This window comes from Diadema antillarum, unplaced genomic scaffold, assembly GCF_040938485.1.
Source record: "Diadema antillarum isolate AM-2024a unplaced genomic scaffold, OU_Dant_1.0 scf00000050, whole genome shotgun sequence".
Lineage (NCBI taxonomy): Eukaryota > Metazoa > Echinodermata > Echinoidea > Diadematoida > Diadematidae > Diadema > Diadema antillarum.
The window spans coordinates 104,013-125,997 of record NW_027270939.1 but is presented as its reverse complement, the minus strand read 5'-3'; the positions used below and the strand labels follow the sequence as shown (position 1 = coordinate 125,997).

At 38.1% G+C, this 21,985-nt stretch overlaps 1 protein-coding gene across 1 annotated transcript; it reads left to right on the top strand.

Annotated features, from left to right (window-relative positions):
• The first annotated feature begins 5,450 nt into the window (after positions 1-5,450).
• On the top strand, positions 5,451-21,985 carry LOC139715555 (aspartate aminotransferase, cytoplasmic-like). Its single transcript, XM_071627118.1, has 9 exons — positions 5,451-5,763; positions 9,179-9,360; positions 10,784-10,892; positions 11,714-11,823; positions 14,198-14,302; positions 14,713-14,863; positions 15,341-15,506; positions 17,355-17,497; positions 18,275-21,985. Exons 1-9 carry the CDS (start codon positions 5,622-5,624, stop codon positions 18,427-18,429), a joined length of 1,263 nt encoding a protein of 420 aa, XP_071483219.1. The 5' UTR covers positions 5,451-5,621; the 3' UTR covers positions 18,430-21,985.

Genomic DNA, 21,985 nt, shown 5'->3' with positions numbered 1-21,985 from the left:
ACACATAGAAAATTTGACGAAAATACTAGCCACTGTGATCAACCGTTAGACGGTTTCGAAATGATCCCACAGATGACGCTGAAACAATTTCTGACGACAGAGAATTCCAGTTCCTTACAGTTCTTGGGAAGAACGAATGGCGACGCGATTCAGTTCTCGAATGTACCTGATAGGAGTGTGGTTGCGAGGCTCTCGTTAACTGAGTAGCCTCTTTGATGATATAGTAGTCCTGTGCTGAAAGAGGAGTGAGATTATTGTGTATTTTGTACATCATGATCTCATCCATCCATCGTGAACAGTGAGTGAGGTAAGCCACGACACATCTCTGTCAAACTTTCCTTGTGAAATACAAAATGAGAAGAAAAAATGACTCACATTTTGATCGCTTAGCCGACGTCCAGTCACCCAACACTTTCAGATGCGACGTATGTTACGCTGTGTTTTACTAGTATGTTATGTGTACGGTACCCACGCGTACAAAAATGTGACGGTTTTTTGCGCTATCAGTATCACACAAAGTCCCATAGAAGCTATGCTAGAGGCCCGCTGGTGGTTTTGAAAACACCCGCCTCGCGATCGCCCGCTCGTCCGTGCGTACGTGTGGGTACATATCCCTTTGTACAATGCACTCGTATACACCTGTCACTGTACGTGTCGCATAGCGAATGAATGGAACGCACCCGCGCGCCTCTTCATAGTACACTGTACATGCAGGGGAGGGGGTGGGGTGGAATTTGCGCTGGGGGGATCGCGAAGTTTCAGTTTAGATTTCTATTTCAAGTGCTGGTCATAATTATTCATGTTTAGTGTTTACAACTTAAAGAAAAATGGTTATTATAAGCAGCTTTGTCGCTATTTTTTTCCTTTGTTTGTATAATCATGTAGTTGATTCCTGTAATATTTGTCTGATGTTGTCTAACAAAATTGAAAGATAAAAAAAGAGAAAACGCAAAGTGAAAGATACAAAGCACTTATCATTTTGTCCCATAGTTGTGTAATATGGCCTCTTGTCATGAGCCTCCTTCTCTAAATGGGAACCCTTCAACAATTCGCGATGTCACTGCAGTTGTAAACTGATATAGAATAATGAAAGGAACATTAAAACACAATGATATACTTAGTATTACTAGTATTGCTTTGACATCGATTTTCGTCAAACTTTCAATAATACAGGTCTGCTGTATAATAATCTCGATGACTAATTCACGGCTAATGAGTTTGGGAAAAACTTCCCCTAGATTAACCTACGATAGCTGAAAGAGTGCTACATCGTATAGCAAGGAGCAGTTTATATAGGTAAACTGTCAATACTTCCTTGTGGTGAACTTGAGGTATTCCTTTCTTGAAACAGTAAAGGGTCACGTAAAAAGCTATATACAAACATTACTTGGAACGGAATAAAAATGCCTATTATGACGTTATGAAATTATTTTGGGGATTTTAAACACATTGCAAAGGGGTGATCTCAACTTTTCCCTGTCTCTTTAATCCGGAAAAAAAAAGATGTTAGTACGACAATAATATCTATGACTAATAGTCTACAGTTTTTTAGAGAAATCTCAGTATCTCAAAATCAGTAATCATGCCAGTATCACCGCACGGACGCCCGTAAATTTTCAGGCATGAAAACATCAATGACATTATTGTATGAACGTTCAAGCCTACTCCATGTTGATGTTGATTTTATGAAAGTTAAACATTGTATAATGGTTGGCGTTTAGGGCAGTACAAGTCACAACATTTTACGGATTCCCAAGATTTCACAAAACAATATCAAACCGCCATGAAGATGCACCCATGCATGCAGATTAAGCAGTGACATATAGATGCACCTCACTTTTGTCTAAGTGGTTTGCATCCAACAACAACAAGGACACCCGTGGTCAATGACGAGAGTGCTAAACTTCCCTCTCTCCTTTGAAAGTAATTGTTCCTATTGGTATATTACGATTACACAGTCAAAAGTGGTGGGTAGAATTTAATTTTATGAAAACTAAGAGGTGAATTTTGATGAAGATTATCAAATTTGCATGATTTGTTTCCTCAAAACATGTGAACAGCTCATAACTGCTTAATACATAACGTTCGTATTATTATAAAATATGAGTTAATAGGTCCTATATTATGACTGTGACTTTTGTTTGTTTATTGTTTACTCTATTCATCAAAGTCAAAAACATCGAGTGGGATTACATTTCAAAAACATATATACGATGTACATAAAACTCACTGATATTCGAATTAAATACTAGTAAACATATGCATCATTCTGTCTGTTATATAGATTATTATATATTTCTGAGCGCACCCATTTAAGGACATTGGCCGGTTGTATTCAAAGAGTGTTTTTTGGTACACTGATCATGGCTCCATACTCCCTCCTCCTATAATGTCACCAATGATACTCGGTGCTCGCTTTAGTGGCGAATATCATCGCTTCATATTCATCCTGTCAAGAAAAAATGGAATATATTACTACATTGTATATAAAATATGCAGGGCCTACTCCCACAGAGTGAGTGAAGCGATGGGACAAAAACACAACAACTACACTCTTCCTAAAGCTGAATATAGGAACTAAAAGCTGTGTCGTTCCATGATACGAAAACGTGCAACACCCGCACATTAATAAATTGTGCTTGATCTTTGACGAGTATTTCTCAGGAGGGACTTTTAACTCCCCCTGCCACGCCCACTCCATCTTATCTAATTCCACTGAGTAAACAATTTTCACAAAAATTATATTGACACAGGGCCTATAATCATGTGCAATCTATATCTGTGATTTGAACTTACACACCATAAACTTTGATAGAGTATACAATATAGGAATAACTGAAATGTCAGTGATAATATTGTGCATGAAAAATAAAATTAAGTTGCCGTGTTCTGGAAAGGGTTTGACATGTTGCTATAAGGGGTCTACAGAACCGCCTTCGTTTTCCTTTTAGCTATAAGAGGCCAAATACTATAATTATGTACATTCATTCGTTTTCAGTGTTTCCCGTGAAACTCGTATACAAGCAAACTCAAAGCCACAACCCAACCCCTCATGCATGTTCATGCTTAAACACAACATTTTTTTTTTCTATTTCTTGAATATCATTTTCTTGAGCTTTAACTTTTCTATATCAGATCTAGATTATGGTCTCGATTTGTCGTGTAGTTTATGGAGACAGGTGGACTGCATTGAGTCTATATACAAGCTGCTCATTAGGTCCTATCTATTTGTTTTTCTTGAATTCGGTTCGGTTGTGTTATAAATCATTAATATTTTTGCTTCTGTTTTCTTAGTGTATATTCAGCAAACCTCACTGCAGACAATGAATCGTCATCAGAGGCGCATCCAGGAATTCCGTAAAGAGGGAGCGCCTTTACGAAATTAAAGGGGGGCACGCACCCCTCCCCATTTTTTCTTTTTATTTCTTTTGTTTTGATAAAAAATAAATAAAGGGGGGCGCCCCCCCCCCCCCCCTGGATCCGCCACTGGTCATGATTGTATTGGAGCTTCCGCACAGTCTGCGTGCTCCCAGATTCAGCGGTATTCTTTTATTTTTTCGGCGATGGGGGGGGGGGGGGGGGGCGGCGCTGGATGGGTGAATGGAGGCGGGGTTGCGACCGGGGGAGAGGGTATATAGCGTTTGGTTATAGGCATGTGCCCTGAACTGCACGTCTTTCTAAATATAGTTCAGTGGTTAAAGTGCCTAGTTGGTTGAGTTAAGGGCCAAAGCTTCTATATTTTTCGGGTGGAGGATCGAACCACTGTGTTCTAGTTCAGTGGATCAAACCCTCGGAAATCATGTTGTTTCGATTTTTCAGCCAAAATTGTGTACATAATAAAGGGATGGGGGCGCGGCGGCGGCTGCAAGGGGGGGGGGGTGCTTCAGCTCCCCCCCCCCCCCCGACTTCTGTTTTTCTTTATGCTGATGAAGACCCTATAGATGTGTTGAGTCCAAATAACGGAACTAGGCCTCCATTGAATCTTGTGCCATATCACCGCTGATTCATTATGAGTCACTCATACAGTGTCAACGAGGCGTCATTCTAGCAAACTGGATTAATCCGTCTTCTTCCAGTCTTAGGATCAACTTGATTGAGATTACTTAGCGAGACAGCATGAAACGACGTTGCCAGAGTTGGCATAATCATGCTTCTGGCATAATTTTTGACGCTTCAGCATCCGGTGGATAGGCGTGTTTTATTAGACGGCACAGATTGGGGACCCTAACCCTAACCCTAACCCTAACCCTAACCCTAACCCTAACCCTAACCCTAACCCTAACCCTAACCCTAACCCTAACCATAACCCTAACCATAACCCTAACCCTGACCCTGACCCTAAACCCTTACCCTAGCTCAACGTGTTTCCCACATGTTTAATACGCCCCATGTCCCAATCTGTGTCGTCTATAAAAAAAACGCATCCGGTAGCATCATGTTAGGCATAATTTGCATGTTTTTAAGCTCTAGCTTAATTCCTTTTGTTTGTTAGCTAGTTTGTCATCTGATCTATTGATGAAATTGAAAGTAAACAGTTGTGATCAGAAGACCTTTTTTTTTGGGGGGGGGGGTATTGCTTGCCAGCTGATTAGCACCACACTTGCGGGGAGCCATAGAATTCGAGGACCTTTTTCTTTTTGCTCGTCACTTTTTGTAAATAATATTTATTCATTTCCAGTCAAATGATAATTCCTTTAAAGATTATAACTGAAATGATTAATTTCAAGTTTCAATAACAAATAAAATATCAATAGTACAACAATTACCTACATACAAGTTAGGACTTTATCTATTTATTTATTTATTTTCTTCTCTCTTCTCTCTTTTTTTTTTTTTTTTTTTTTTTGCTTGTCAACTGATTGGGCACCACAATTGAGAGGCCCAGATTTAAAAAAAAAAATGATATGATATGATTTCATGATAATTTAGCATCCTTTCTAATTTTTCTCCATTACGAGACGCTCATAGCGCTTAGAATCTTTCGTAATAAGCGCTTTATGAATTATATTTATTATTATTATCGTTATAAACATGCACAGTAATTTATAGAAATTTGATTGTCACATCAAATTTCTGTTCATAATTGCCATATTTTGCATTAATCAACGAATGATTATTTCAATAATAGATTGAATTGAAAATAAATTGAAACTTGGAAAGAAACCGCAATAAATCCGTTGCACGAGCCCTGATGAGGGACTCCTGACACTTCGTATCGTATGGCGATCCCATTCGTTACCACCAGCTGTGCAATAACGTAATGAAATGCTTTAAAATAATGCTTTAAAATAATGCTTTTATAATGCTTTAATCGACCTTGTCGATTTTCTTGCTGATAATATCGACCCAGGGGCCATCCCACCGATGGAGCAGCTGACTCGAGACCGGTATCGACCAATAAGAGCACGGTGTATGCGCGTGGTAGTACGTGTGCAGTGAGTGCAGTCAGTGGAGCCTCGCCAGCTAGCTTGAGGCGTTCGGACGCCGGACGTACGTGAGCGTACAATAGTACTTTACATACAGACAGTGCGTGTACGTACTACAAGTATTTCAAGAATCTTGAAGCCAACTACAGTATTATTTTCTTTCGGGGAGGTCATCGTCGTCAAAGTTCAAAGAAAATGGACGATCAAGTCAAGAAACCACGCATTGGGCAGTCAGTGTTTGCTTCAATCGAGCAAGCTCCACCGGTAGCCGTTTTCAAGCTTATGGAGATATTCAAGAACGATCCTCATCCGAATAAAGTCAACCTGGGACCTGGAAGTAAGTTGGAGCGAGCAAGCAAGCAACACGGGTCAGCAGACTTGTGGTGCCCCACGTACTGCCAACAGTGTTGGTTGATTTACAATTTAATACAAGTTGGTGGTCCTTGACCTATTCAAATTCAAATTCAAATATAGACAGTCTTGACCTTGGTCCTTGCAGCCTGCATGATCACAGAGTTGGGCATTGGGAGTGTGTCATCAAATATCTTTAAATTACTTTTCTATAAAGACTAGTCTATAACAGTTTATAAAATCAGAACAACCTCAGAAACACATTCCTTCAACTTTCAAAGTTCTGAAGATGGTCCTGGGGTGGTATTCTGAGGTCGTAATTAAGTCTGTAATTAACTTCGTGATTAAGTCGTGAAGTTAATAGGCCCTTAATCATGGGCAAAATCGGTATTCTGAGGACGTAATTAAGGTATGATTAAGTCCCCTGTAATTATCTTAGGTCCCTCCCATCTAATTGTTATTCCATCCAATCAGACGCGTTGTTAGAAGCCAAAATGATGATTACACGCGCAAATATGTCCTCAATGCGCGCTCCTGCACGCCCCCTGTAATTACAACCCAAGAGCTCCGTGCGCACACTCCGGTATTTGATTACAACCCCTCACCTACGCACGCGAAGATCTCAACCTCTTTGCTCACAAAAAATGACAAAATTCGTCGAAGATCGGCTATATTTCTTTTTTTCTCTGAATTCTACGGATACCATGATAACAAGATTCAACCGCTCCTCGGTTACCGAAGACAGTAAGCATCGTTGTGGCAGAGAAAACACGATTTAATGCGTGATATCGGAGTAGTTAATGACACTCTTTGGTATCATTAAGTTTTCCATTAACTTTCATACTTAATTACACCCTCAGAATACCGATTCGTAATTAACTCTGTGATTAAGTCCTCTCAGAGGTGCACACGCATTGATACGCGCAAACGCGTAGGTCCTTCCCGCCAAAACGCTTGTTGCTATGGTAGTTAATATACCCCCTACTTAATCATGCTCTCAGAATACCAATTCGGTAATTAAGTGCTAATCAGACACTTAATTAGCTCTCAGAATACGGCCCCTGGTAATTACTAATTTATTGGTCGAGGTGAGCTGAGGGGAGTGAGCAGCTTTTTGAATTTTCACTTGTTCCAAAAAATGTAAAATAGATAACCTTAAACTAAGTTAGGTAGATATTAATATTTATTATATTTACCGGCGCTAGCCTAGCGCCGGTAAATATACTAGTAGTGTACCTTTCGCACCTGTTTGTCAAATGATCTCCAAACATGCACAAACTCACCTTTGTTATTCAGTAACCTAAAATACCTGCATCTGATCAAGTCTCCAAAGTTAAATGGTAGTTAAGTTTTAACACTTTAAGTATTTACAAGTGCCGGAAAATTATTGGAAAATCTTGATCGCTTGATATGCTGAGCTGTACACAAGCACAGTACGAATACGGTCAGCGCACGCACTAGGGTCGATCATTTGGTCTTAATGTAGCCACACACAGCGGCTTTTTCTATGGTGTCATTGAAAAGCTAATATTTATTTTTCTCTTTTCCTAGTTGGCCAAGTCTTGTGTTAGCAGTTGTAGCTTCAAAGCGGTTGAGCGCGTGCACGAGAGTGTGCTGCCACTTATATCTTTCTCTTTCTTTTCTATCTTTTCTTCTTTCATTTTCAGGTAGAATCTATACCTTAATTCCCCTTTCCTTCCTATCAGTCATTCCTTTGTGGTTTTCCTCTTGTCTAACTTTCTCAATTTCCTATTTAATTGTACTTTCTAAAATGAACAAACAAACATACCTAATTGTTCTTGGTTTCCTTCATGGGTTATTTTCCCTCCAACTACAAAGGTCTTTCCTTTAGAACTATCCTCTCCAATATCTTTTTCTTATGTGTCTTGAATTTTTTTCTTTATTTTCTTTTCAACCTGTACATTGTATAATTCTTTGCTTCTTATTCATTGTTGCTTTTATCCAGTTTTGATTCATCTCTCATTCTATTATTCTACCTGGGTGTGGTGCTTTTCTGTTTCTGTTTCTATAGATTTTCTCTTTGCTTTCCTCTTTCCTTTTCATACATATCCATCTCTCCCTTACTTTCCTTTATAATGCAAGTTTCTCTTCTTTCTTTTCTTCCATTGATATCTTTTAGTATACTCTATATTTTGTAAACCTTTTGTTTCATTTTTCCATTTTTTGGGGGATAATTTCTTTCATTTCCTTTTCCCCTTTTTCGTATCCAAAAACCTTTATTTTCTTTCACCCTTGTCTTACAACCATAATTTTCACAATCTTCTTTCATTCACACACACATACATACACACACACACACACACACACACACACACACGCACACCGACAGACATATGCACACGCACATGCACACACACACACACACACAACACGAAGAACTCCAATCCTCAATCATACCGCGACTCGGTACAAGCTGAGAGAAAGGCGGAAAAAGTATTAACTTTTTAAGGATACCATAGAAGAGCTTGCTATGATCGTCCTCAGAGAGCTACATTCAGTTGCTCCTGTGCAACGCAGTTATTGCAGAATAAAGTAGCTGCGATCGACATAATCCGACAAGTGTAAAACTGTCAAAACAGTGAAAATTCCTTTTCTATTGGCCTGGAATCTCACTCAGATGCAAATATTTGAGGCTGTTGGTTATTTAGAGTGAGTTTGTGCTTGTTTGGAGATTATTTGACAAACAGGTGCGAAAGTACACTAGCACCATATTTACCTAATCTTGAAACATAAACGCTGCACAATCAGATTCTAACTAGCTTAAATCTGTAAATTTAAATCTAACAAAGTTTTCACATGTCAGGTACAGGTAGATCAATCTTTACAGACTCTAGTCTAGGCAGAGTCAGTCAGTAAACAAACACTAAAACAGATACATTGTGTGAAGTATTATATACATTGTAGAAGGTCCAACCCCATCACTTAAATCAGCACCAAGGTTCGACCTCCCATGCCAAATTTTGACAGCATAGGTTTCTACATGTAGCCATCCAGCAGTCAAATTTGAATGGGGCGGCATTATGGTCAGATTATTGGCATTATGGCGCCTTGCTTTTTTTTACCTATCACAAACAGACAAACAGCATGATTATACTATGAATATTTGAACTGTTAATGTACATAATCCCCTACATGTAAGGACTTTGGAGTGGTGGTTGATTCTAAACTTAATTTTGATCAGCATTTCCAGGCACGAATGAATAAAGCCAAAAGATTGATGTTTGAATGCTAAATAACACACATTGACAAAAGTTCACATTTTACATTTATAGCTGCATTAACCCAGTAAGTACAGTCATGAAAACTTAACTTAAAGAAATTCTAAATAATTTCAGATCACCTTTTTAATTAAATCATTGCTCTCTTTCCCATGCCCATAGCCTATCGCACAGATGAAAGCAAGCCATGGGTGCTACCGGTGGTCCGCAAAGTGGAGCAGGAAATGGCCGCAGATTTGACTCTCGACCATGAATATCTACCCATCGCAGGACTTGCCGAATTCACATCTGTCTCTACGCGGCTGATCCTTGGAGATGATAGCCCTGCTATCAAGGAAAACAGGGTAAAGTTGCTTTAAATAAGTGTTTTTCCTGTATGAAATGTTAAAAAAGATAGCGGTTATAGAAATGAGGTTGTTGTCAATTTCATTTTCTTTTGTGTGATGTCAAGGGCTCCATCATTTTGTGAACTCAAAAAAAGAAAAAGAAAAGAGAAAAGCTTTGGCTTTGTCAGAATGTCACCTCTTTAGGCAGCACAGTTGATTGAGGCTGCATAGCAGTGGGTATTTTTTCCTTATGTAAGATATATTTATCGTATCGGCATAGCGACTCATTGCACTCAAAATGCACTAACCACTACAATTTGTACCAGGCTGTGGGTATGGAAAGGGGACAAAAAGTAATCTAAGATTTATCTAGTAGATAATGAATGTTTGCGTTTATAGCTGTACTCCAACAACACTACAGTTGGGGTTTGTAGTGCATACCATCAGGACTGATACCATGCATTACATAGAGAAAGCTCCAAAATACATCATGTGGAGATCATTAAGCAAGTATCTGGAACAGGATTGATTAGGATGGGTAATCTGCAAGTTTCATTTGCCTCCTGTGAAAAACCTCAATTGCCATTGTGAGTAGATGATTATGATCTTATCAAACTGTTTTTTGATGGGGTCGAAGTGTTCATCAAAAAAAAAAAAAAAAAAAAAAGAAAGAATGATAGTCAAATTTTGTCAATTGTCTTGAATAAAGGCATCTTGAACTATAAACTGTCATATCTTTTTCTTTTGTTCTCTTTGTTTGCTCTCAAGCATCACTTGGGGAAAGCAAACAGAAACTGATTTCTAAACTGTTTTGATACTGTAATAGTTTTGTATTATATGTTGACTATATTTCATCCAGGTTAGTACATCCATATTGAACTTGAAGCATTTGATATCATAAATAGTATAAAAGATAATTTCAGGCATTCATAAATAGGTTAATCTTTGAACGAATGTTGAAGGAAATACCAACAATCCATATTATCCTTTTGAAGATGGTTACATGTAACATATCAGAACCTCATAGGCAATTGCAAATTAGATGTATTAGGGGTTTAGGGGTAATACAAGTTTAAAAGAAGAAATGCAAAACTTGCAAAAAAGAGCACTAAAAATATGATGTACTGTAATAGAGAGAAACAGATATTCTGGCTAACTTGTTCAGGAACGAAAAGACTATAACAAACAAGGTCCTTGAGTAGCTGGATTGTAATGGGGAAAGGTGTCAATGCATGTAGATGAGTGAGACTAGTGGAGTATTACATGTAACAGATAAATTCCAGTTTGAGGCTTGTTTCATTGTTGTTAAGATTCTCTGGGTCTCAGATATTTCTTTGTTGTTTACAAGTAAATCAATGATTCATCATCTTCCTCCAACCTCAAGATACATCATCTCGGAAGCTGCCAAATAATGAGAAGAAAAATGTAATTTTTCTTCCAGTGGTTGGGATTTCAAGCTTTGAGTGGAACAGGAGCCATCCGCCTAGGGTGCGAGTTTCTCTCCAAGAAGGCGAACTACAAAGTAATCTACGTACCAGAGCCAACATGGCGTAAGTAAAGAGTGTCCATCCAGAAATTTACATGAACCTGTTTGTTCTTGGTTCTAGAGAATCATATAAGACATTTTAACACCGTTGAAAGAAGTGATAGTAATGCTCTCGTAAAGAATCTAAACAATGTAAAATGTAACCCATCATACCGTGTTCATGCTTTAACCCGTTAAGGATGGTTTGATTTTGCTACAACACGCACTTCCCATAGACACCTGCCCTAGTATACTCGGGACTTGTCCTCAGTGAGTTAATGCCTACGATAAGAAACCAGTTATTGTCTGTTCTCTTCATCTTTGATAGCAGATTGTATTTTACACATGACAGATTCCGTAGATAGAATATCCCCCACTCAACTGTCCCAGTCTTATTCACTTGCCTGTTAGGTCCTTGGCTGAAGACAAGTTTGCCAATACTTATCTTATCGTCTTCAAATAAAGCTGGCACTGGATGGGTGGTTTCTTGGCTACACCTGAATATGAAATGGCACATTACTGGCTTTAGAATTATAAACATAAGAAAAAGGTGATGTTAAGAGATGTAATGTATGTATGTTTGTTTGTTTGTTTGTTTGTTAGCATACCAAAGAAGAAAAGAATTTGTGTATTCATTCAATGACATTGTGGTAACACACTATGGCAAACTGTCATATGCTGAATTGCAATATATTGACTATCACTACTGTCTTTAAAGCTAACTAAGGTGGGGATGTTTTTTTTTTAATGATAAAAAACAAACAAAAATAAAATTTATGCTAATCAGCAAGACCCTCTTGGCCAGAGACAGTCATGAATGATGTCCCGATTCCTCCCCACTTCCAGCCAATCACATTGGTATTGCGAATAATACCGACTTTGAGGTGCGAAAGTACAGGTACTACCATGAGTCCACCCGGGGCTTAGATATAGAGGGCATGCTTGAAGATCTTAAGGTAAGCAGTACTAATTCTTTTGTAGCATTTTATGCCAGCATGAACTTGATATATTTTATGGGGTGGCAATTTTTATGTATTTTGGTCCAACATGATACCAATGCAAAGATAAAAATATGTTGATCAGGGTGTTATCCCACATAGATTTATACTGTAGTAATAAGCACATCTTCAGTCAAGTATATGGGACATTCGTTATTCTGAACTGAGTCAGAAATATTGATTCTGAAAAAAAAAAAAAACAATCCATCCTTACCATCAGGAATGCCATGTTTCAGCCCCAAATGTGTATTTTGGCTGTGATTGAATACTTTGTACGCCTTTATGTGTGTAGAATAGCCTTGCACAGATGGTTTTCAGGCCCTCTCTGACATTCTTTCCAGTACTCCTATTACAGTACATCAGAAAGATTAAAGCAAGTAGTCTTGCTGACACCATATGTGATTGTTTCACATTATTTGGTGGAAATCATTGCCAAAACTATCAGATGTTGGGGAAGTGAAGTTCTGGTGAAATCAAAATTTTGTTTTGTAATATACATGTATTGTGATTTGAAACGAAAACACAAGCAAGAAGACCGCTGATTCTTGGGATTTTTTTTTTTTTTTAATCAACTTTTCCCCTTCTAGTGCAATCTGTACCTGGTGCATATTGTATGAATATGTCAATCTATGATGCTGTACTTTACTAAAGATTATGACTTAAAGAAGTTTTTTATTAGCTTCCACTCAAAGCTTTGTAAAATGAGACTAGGTCAGTGAATTATGTGCTTTCTTGGTGTCTGGTTGTTGGAAAGTTATAAGTGACTGAAGATTCAAGATTTCAAGATTCAAGATTCAAGATAATTTATTGTCATGTATAAAATATACATAAAATTTGTTTTCGGACGTACATAAAGATAGAGGTGCATAAATGAAGAATATAAATCATGAAATAACTTAACATGAGTTTTATACCATACATACATAAAATACATACATTTAATACAAAAAAAAAAAAAAAATTGAAATATAGCAGGAGAAAAATAAGGGTACATAAAATATGCATATTTTTTTTTTCCTTCGCCCCATTCGCCCCATCCAGGCACTTCCATATGCCGGAGCACTCCTTCAGTTGAGACTTTAACACATGTTCTACACACCACCACTACCCCCCCCCCCCCAACTCTCACAGAGTACACTTCCACATACACACCCACACACACACCCACACACACACACCCACACACACACACACTCACACACACACACGCACACACACACACATACACACACACACACGCACACACACATATCCACACCAGCGAGTTACACCCATATAAACTTATACATACACACACACATACACCAAAACTATCACCTAATCAACGTGAAAGAGCGCTCCAGCACACAAAAAGCCTGGGCAAGGATAGGAGACAGTAAATTATCTCAAAGAGAATTTGCTGCGTGACAAAGGCTATAAAAAGACAGAGACATTCATACAACATACTAAAATATAGCAGGCAGTGTGACGTATTACAAATGCTCAATAATGTTATCATATTTGTATTTTGTTTAAAAGTTCTCTTAATTCTTTTTTCTTCTTTCCTTTTCTGCGTATGTTCCAGTAACAAATACAATATATAATGAATTAAAAATATTTCATCACAAGATCTAAAACATTCAATTCAGTCATAGGTCATAGGGTTGGCAAGACATGCAGCTCAAAACTTCCCAGGTCTACTATTGACTCATCCACAATTACACTGCTGCTGTTTACAAATTTGTATACAATTATTTTGCAATGAGTCAAAAATATGTAACAATTCAACATAACTAACGAATACAATTGTCATCAAGTGCACACATACTGGACTTTCACACCACAAATACATTGCACAAGGGGTAGTTAAGCTCAACACATGCAGTACATGTAGATAGGTCAGAGCCCTGCTTGGGCCGAATCATCTGGCACTTGTCTTAAAATACGACTCATGAATCATGAATCATTAAAACAGTTCACATATTTTAAACATATGACATGTACTATAAATAACAAAAAACATAACCTCATCTATTAAATCTGCTATTGAAAGCTTTACATGCTGCAATCAGAAATGACCCTCTGAACCTCTCCGTCTTTACTTTTGGAAGTCTAATTCTACCTGATCTGTTTACAGTCACCTCATCATGAAGCGGATGTGATTCATCTTTCATTACAATATCAAGAAAATTGTCTAATCCCGGAATTTCCCTGGCTGGGGTATTTTTAACTGAAATAACGAGGTGATAAATACAGTCTAGAATCTTGTCCTATTTCAAACATCACTTTTGGAAATGTTACCTCCCTCCTTTGAACTCACTGAATATGCAGTCTTCCATGTTTTGTCGTATAGGGTGCCTCAAACGACTCAGTCATCATTCTTCACGCCTGCGCCCACAACCCGACTGGAGTAGACGCATCTCGGGAAGACTGGAAGAGAATCGCTGCAGCCATCAAGGTTTGTGACCTCTCGTCATATCTCAGATGGTCTGTCACTCTTCATAGGAGACATTGTGTTTCACTCAAAGAGTTTGATGTAATGCATGGTAGTATGTTGTAAGTTCAAAGTCCCTATATTCATACCATTATGGAAATGCCTGACATCAAATTAATGAATATCAAAGATTAATCCTGAGAGTAATCTCTTGAAGCTTGAAAATGTGATCATGCAAGCATATTTAACCTGACTGCAACAGAGAATGTGAAATAGATACATAAATGTTTACCCAGAAATTTTTCAGTTTTCCATTATTTGCACTAATATACCCAGCGGATACTAACTTTTTTTTTCTTTTTAATGGAGAGTCCAAGTAAATACTTACGGTAGAAAAATCATACCATTTTTTCCTTGATTACACCGGTACGCAGGAATCGGGAGCATTCCCCTTCTTTGACTGCGCCTATATCGGCTTTGCTACTGGCAATGTGGACACAGACAGGTGGCCGATACAATACTTTGTGGATCAGGGTTTCGAGTTCTTTGGTGCCCAGTCCTACTCCAAGAACTTTGGTCTCTACAGTGAGTGTCTTGGAGCATTGATCTGGAGGTGGATGTATGTGTTTGTGTGAATATATTTTCTGGTTCGTTATTCCTTCATTTTTATTTTGAATAGTATCGTCTTCAACATTCAATTCAGTAATAGCCTGATATGATGTTGCTTAATTCCAGCATCACAGACAGAGTTGACACCAACTGTGTTTTGTGAGAATACGATTTTTAGTTTGTTTTATCTAGGGAAAAAAGGAACCTACATGTACATACTGAAATTAGATTGGTTGTGCACGGATATGTCTATATTATCAAATGCCCATTAGGGTGCGTGGCATGAAGTTGCTTCTGTGGAAAATTATTGAATAAAAAAGATCAAGGAGTAAAATGTTCTTCCATATCAGTTGACTTCATCTTGCTCTTTTTCCAGAGCCGACATTGCTGCTTAAAACTGATTTGATAGAGTTCTTGTTGAATTCATGCATATTTGTGATTTGCCTGTGACAGACGAGCGTGTCGGAAACTTGGCCGTCGTTGTCAATGACCCGGACACCAAACCACGAATCAAATCGCAGCTAGAGAAACTTGCCCGTTGCTTGTGGTCCAACCCGCCCAATCACGGAGCCCGGATCGTCGCCATGGTTCTCAGTAACCCCTCCCGCTACCAAGAATGGTATGTGGAGGAAAATCATGACTGACATTTGTTCTGTTTTCTAGCATCTGTGATATGAATTTCCCATACGTAACAGTATACAAATGACGCACAGGTCTGAGTGCGTCAGTCGGAATTGTGTGCATAAAGTAACTATGGAATGCTTAACCCACGAGGCGAAGCCGATTGGGTTTAGGCTAAATTCCATAGTTACCGCATGCATACTATATTCCGACTGACGCACGAAAAGACATGTGCGTCATTTGATTTATAGAATGGGTAATTTTCTTGTCAAAAACCCATTTTTCTATCCTGTTACCCGATGACAAAATTACTGGATGCATTTCTTTTTGGCTTGCCGTAAACGGGCGTGCATACCCGTGCTTACCATTTTTACTGGATGCATGGCCAAGCTGAGTGCGCGAACGCTTGCTTTAGTGCGCGAACCTTTGTTACAAGTACGCATACTCTTGCTAAGTGCGCGATAACATGTTTACCACTGTGACTCAGCGTGCGGCCAGTAAAAATGAACACATAGCTCTCGACCAATCAGATCGCAGGATTCTCGCTACCCATTCTATAAATTAGGCCTACAGTACCCTTCTCCCGATGTTGATATACTGTAGGCGTATACGCCGAATATTTCGCAAGGTTTGTATTTTCGCGAATTTTGCGAGTCAGGTGCTCTTTGCGAAATTAAAGACAAACTCAAAAATATTGACTCTGATCCCGATGTGGATGTGATGCACGCACGTACATTTCTCCGTTCAGTGCAGGACTCCACGATCACCAATTTAACCACTCGCAAAATCGTTAAGAATTCCTGATTCACGAAAATTTAGACTCGCGAAATATATGGCGCATACAGTAACTGTATTTATTAGATTTGTCAGTTTCTTTGGAGTTGCATTGAAATTTACAGTTAGTGGCTAGTATGGACAGCTTTGACTGTACTTTGTATGTATTTTCCTACTATGTTACACATATAGCTTTAGTTTTGGGTGAACAGAGTCACAGGAATTTGCACGCATGGCTGTCTTTCTTTATGCATGTATCCCAAAGGGAGTCCAAAGTATTATGGCTTGTGGCTGATCATCAATCCATCCATCCACCTGCCCAAGATCTTGTAACTGCAATTTTTTGAAAAATTCTCAGGCATATATATATTTTTGTTTAGATGCTAGAGACTAATGTGCTCCTTGAGGTGTAGCTAAATCGACTAGATTTGGATAAAAATCGCTCAAGATAAGGTCAAAGGTTATCACAAGAAATGTAAATGTATCATGAATGATTGTTTGAATGTACACTTGTAAAGGTCAGAGGTCATTTAACTAAGGGAAATCACCCATTTTCCTGCCATTGTATCAATTCAAAATGTCCACTGGTAATTGTCTTTGGTAGGAAGGAATTGAAAGAATAAGCAATGATGTAGGTCAGATGACAGGGGTTAGAGGGCAAGAGCAAAGGTCATTACACATTTGCATTCATTTAAAGTAAATGTGATTTTCCATCCATAACTGCAGCTGGGAAAGTCATATTGAAATGTAATCTGCAAAGAAGGATGGAAATAAATGGGAGACATTTTCTTCATGCAAACAGACAAAGGGTCAATTCTCAAGTTTATCAGAATTTATCAACTTTGGTGACATGCAATGAAGGGCCTATTTTGGATGGAAAGCAGTAATGGTTTTTGAAGTCAGCTGTAGGACATTTGACCAGTAAACAGGGTAAAGACTTGTGATGGCAGGTTTATGTTATTCAACTGCAGCTGAAATGCTCTAGCTCCAGATGTGTGATGTCATTCAAAACACCCTTCTTCAGTATTCCTAACCCATCCCCCTCCCCCTTTCATTTTGTTTTGGATCACAGGGAGGGTCACATTAAGACAATGTCAAATCGTATTGTGGCAATGCGAGACCTGTTGTACTCCAAACTGAAGGAGCTTGGAACGCCTGGCACCTGGACCCACATCATCAACCAGATTGGGATGTTCAGTTACACCGGCTTAGGCCGTAAGTAATTCTCACCGCCACAGTCACTTGCTTTATGCCATACACATTATCTCCCTAAAAAGCTCTATATCAAGTAGCATTCATGTTATCATACCTATTTAACGCTCAGGTAAGAAGCCCATGGAAGGTTCTGAAAGTATTTTCAAGAGAGGTTGATTACACAAACAGGTATACTAATGATAAACAGAGTTACCACTGCCATTCCAGTCTGTAATTACAGAGTATTATCAACAGCTCATTTTTACATGATGAAAGTAGCATTTTGAGGTGATCGCACTGACAAAGCAATTTGTATCTCTTACTACTGTCAATATAGAATTGGGCATATGGACGATATGTGCTTGACTTGTACATGTGTGTGTGTGTGCCTGAAGGAAAGTTCCAAATGGAAATTGAGTCCCAAGTGCATGAATGATGACTCACTGGTCAACATGCCAGAAAAGAGGTTTGTATGGATGTAATATGGGAGCATTGCACCCATGTTAGTTTCAAAATTAGCCTGCCAATAATTTTTGCAATCCGCACTTCATTCAAATTTTCGTTGTGTTTACTAGTCACTATCCATACTGTGTAATTTTGTCAGTGTATCACTGAGTTATGTCATATTTTGGGAAGAAGGTGCTATACCAAGGACTTCCTCAAATATTTGTAGCACTGCGGGTAGATGCAATGTTTGTCATGAGAGTGCTTTTACATGAAAAAATGTAACCCATCCCTGTGTTTTGCCAATGATAATGGCTTGCTAACATATGTTTTTCACTCTCTATCTGATCACAGCCAAACAAATGGATTTCTTGAAGGAGAAGTACCATATCTATGGAATGCGAACGGGGCGCATCAACATGTGCGCCATCACGACGAAGAACTGCGACTACGTGGCCAAGGCCATCCACGAAGCCGTAACGACGATAGCAGAAGACCCCAAGCTGTAGAGGAGCTCAGGTTTTGCATACACTGTCTTTTTCAGCAATGTTGGGAGGTAGTATGACCTCGAGGTTCCTCAATTACCAAATTATCATTGAATTGGAATATATTACCTCTGTGACATGCAGGTCCCTCTCGACAATCAAGAGATGCCAGTGAGGAACGAGAAATAAAACGTCCCTCGAATCCGCACTGCCAATATTAGCAGCACATTTTAGTTGAGATATCATTCATTAAGTATGTCATAAGATTTCTCCTGTGAGTGTAGTAATTGATGGGACACATAGTATTAGATTGGGTGCAGCTGTGGTTGGGTTACTGTTGTTTGATGAGGTAAAGTGCCCTCATTGCTGTGGTTTACCTGCTGCTTATTCATTATCATTTCTGAAGGTATTTACATATAGATTGAACTATTTGATGGAAAAGATGGTGGCGTGACTGATTGACAAATTCTTTTATTTGAAAAAATGGTGACTCGTTTATTAGTGTAATGATAGTGTTCAGAATGTAGCTAGTATTGTGTGGTGGAAGTTCATGTCATCAGAAAAAAAAAAGATTGATGAATGAAAATAAAGCATTGGAGATATAGTTACAACCAAAGTTGGCCTGCTTCACAAGAAGCGAGAATCAGGGTTTATTGGGCATTATCATAAATATACCGTAATATGCTCTGATAAGTACCCATTATAAGCCAAGTTATTTTGATGTTTGTCTTACATGTATGTAACGCACATGTGTAGATCTTGTGACGTGTGCAGACATGCTCTTTACATTTTGATGAGTTTCACAGACATGTTGCAGTCATACTCTATAGATGGGCTTTTTAAAGCTTTTGAATCCACACTTTTCGTGGGGTCACGGGGGAATTTCATGATGGTCGTGTGGGCACACAGGCTGCTAGTAGATATTTGTCAAATGCTTGAAGAGAAGATGTGATGGGGGTATACAAAATATTCTTCTGTGTTGAAAATCAAGGAGTAATACTATGGTTCCTGTAATGTCAGTATTCAAATTAAAAATGCTTCACATCATTACCTCCTCATTTCATACCAAAGTCAGGAATAGCTCGCTGGAAGCCTCATTTTGCCAAGTTTTTTTTTTTTGACAGAGCCGAATCAGCTTCCAAAATTCGACAAACCAAAGTGAACAATTATATTGGAGTAGAAAATAGCCACATTTATGACTCGCTTCATTCAGATTACATGGTGCATCTTGTTAAAACTCGTTGGTATTTTAAATCAGGTTGTTGACAATTGCTTTAGTATGTTCTCAAATTTACTGCAAATCAAAGAGCGTAACCTTTTGCATGCAGGATTTTTAGCTCTTCAAACTTCTTGAAATTTTTATGTGAATGAGAAATTGAAATTGAATGTACATGTTAGCATTTGAATTGTCAAATACTTTACTTATCATGTTGATATATTTACTTATCATGTAGATAATAAAAAGGAAAGTGCTTATATATGTGATGAAGTTTTACCCTATCAGGGCCATTTAATCAAGATTGCTCTTTCAACGATGGTGGCATTGGTATGCTAAAGGTATCACTTTCTAATCTTGCCCTTCTAATCGGTATGTATGAAAAACAGATAATGTTTGCAGTTATATTGTGAAACTTGAAAAGGTTATATCACACATGTGTCTTCATGCATGGTGGTACCCTTGGAATCAATTGAAAATGAGGGAATGAGGTCAGACATAATTTTACACTTTGTAGTCACCCTTCTCTGGAGTGACAGTTTGCACCAAACAGGAGTGTCCTTTGATGGACATGCAGCTGGGTTTCATATCGGGCAACTAAATTCTGCAAAGATTATCATTTATAAGCCATGGGATGTCCACTTGGGCAGTGTCTTGAAGTTATCAATATGCAGAAAAGAGCAAATTACCCTCAAGCATGTATGCTAAATTATATTGCCCAAAACGTACAATATATCAAGATGCACATGAACCAATTTCCTGTAACCAAACTTGACATTTTTTTTTCCTCTGTAACACCTTTATTCTTGTATGAAATATAAATACAATATAGGTTTAGGAGCAGATGTTTATTTTAGTTCTATTTTTTTCTCTTGTTGTGATGTAATGTGAATGTATTGTATAACACCAGGTATTTCCTGTCTGATCTGAAAAGATCATTAAACACAAATTTTAGACTCAGAACTTATATAGATATAAAGTGTAAAATACAAGGATTCGTTGATGTTGGGAAATGTGATGTATATCAATATACTGAGGAGCAATTGTGATGCCAAGAGTATTTTAGATTTTGAAACTGAAATAGGAATTTTGAAAGCTGATGATTAATACACAACAGGAGAAGAACCAGTTACTGTAAACTTGGAATACTTTACAGGGTGGATATTGTCTTCATATTTCTATGTCCATCAAATGGTGCAAAATTGATACCCTCAGAAGTTTACAGTATTTTTGTGCCAAAATATTTCCTGTGTCATTTACCAGGAGATCATAGTAAAAACGTAATAAAATTGCAGACTAGCTTCTGTGATAATGTGTGATGTGTGAGCACTTATTTACCAACACGTGTTATATGGAGTGGCAAATGTGATTCTAGAGAATGTTAAATGCTTGCAACATCAAATGGTAATTATGTAACGGTTGGTGTAGTTTGGAAGTGCTGAATGGACGCTTTCCATAGCATATTATTATGTGTACAATACACTGTATATATATATACTATACAAAAGAAATGGTGTAAAAATGTATTAGTGATACACTCGTGCATCTATAGCTATTCATGGACATGCTCTATCATTCTTGAGCTTCGGTGACGGGAGTCCAACATGCATATTAAGCATTTTGTTTAAATCTTCCAAGACAGAGACAGCAGATTATTTGTTGTTGACAAGAAAGTTTCAGAATAACCATAGAGTGTTTTAGACACAGGGTTCATTGTATGTAGTATGCATTTGTAGGACAAATCAGGAAAAATACTGTGTAGAAGCCATTGCTTCCATTTCTACATCATGTAGCACATGCTTTAAACCAGCATTATTTTGTGTACATGGGTATTATGATAGAGGACAAATGAGTTAATATTGAATAGATTTTCAAGATTTGGGGGATCTTCTTTTATTTTTTTAAGGGGACAGATCAGACATTTGGCACAGAGTCCTTTATATGATAATGATAGTTGAAATTCTCAATCAAGATGTGCATCTTCATGTTGGGGACTTACATAACAGTGGCTGCATCATTACAACTAACAAACGAGACAAACATGACTTTTCCACAGCCTTTTTACAGAGACTATCAAGGATCTGCTTTGGTAAAGTCAACTGCATCTTAGTCCGATCCTGTTTTTTCCCGATTGAGACCCCTGAAATTACTGTGTTTATTGTATCTATCTTGTGAGACATTTTTTGATGTGAAATATTTGAATGTGGCTTGATGAAGCACTGATTATAATTCATACAATTCATTCATGGCATTGGATGTGAATCCTAAGTACCAGCATTTCAGCATGAACCAAAATGTGATTGTTGTGTTCTCTTTCCCTGTTTGCACAAGTTTGATGGCAATAAAATCACTGAAGTGGGAAAA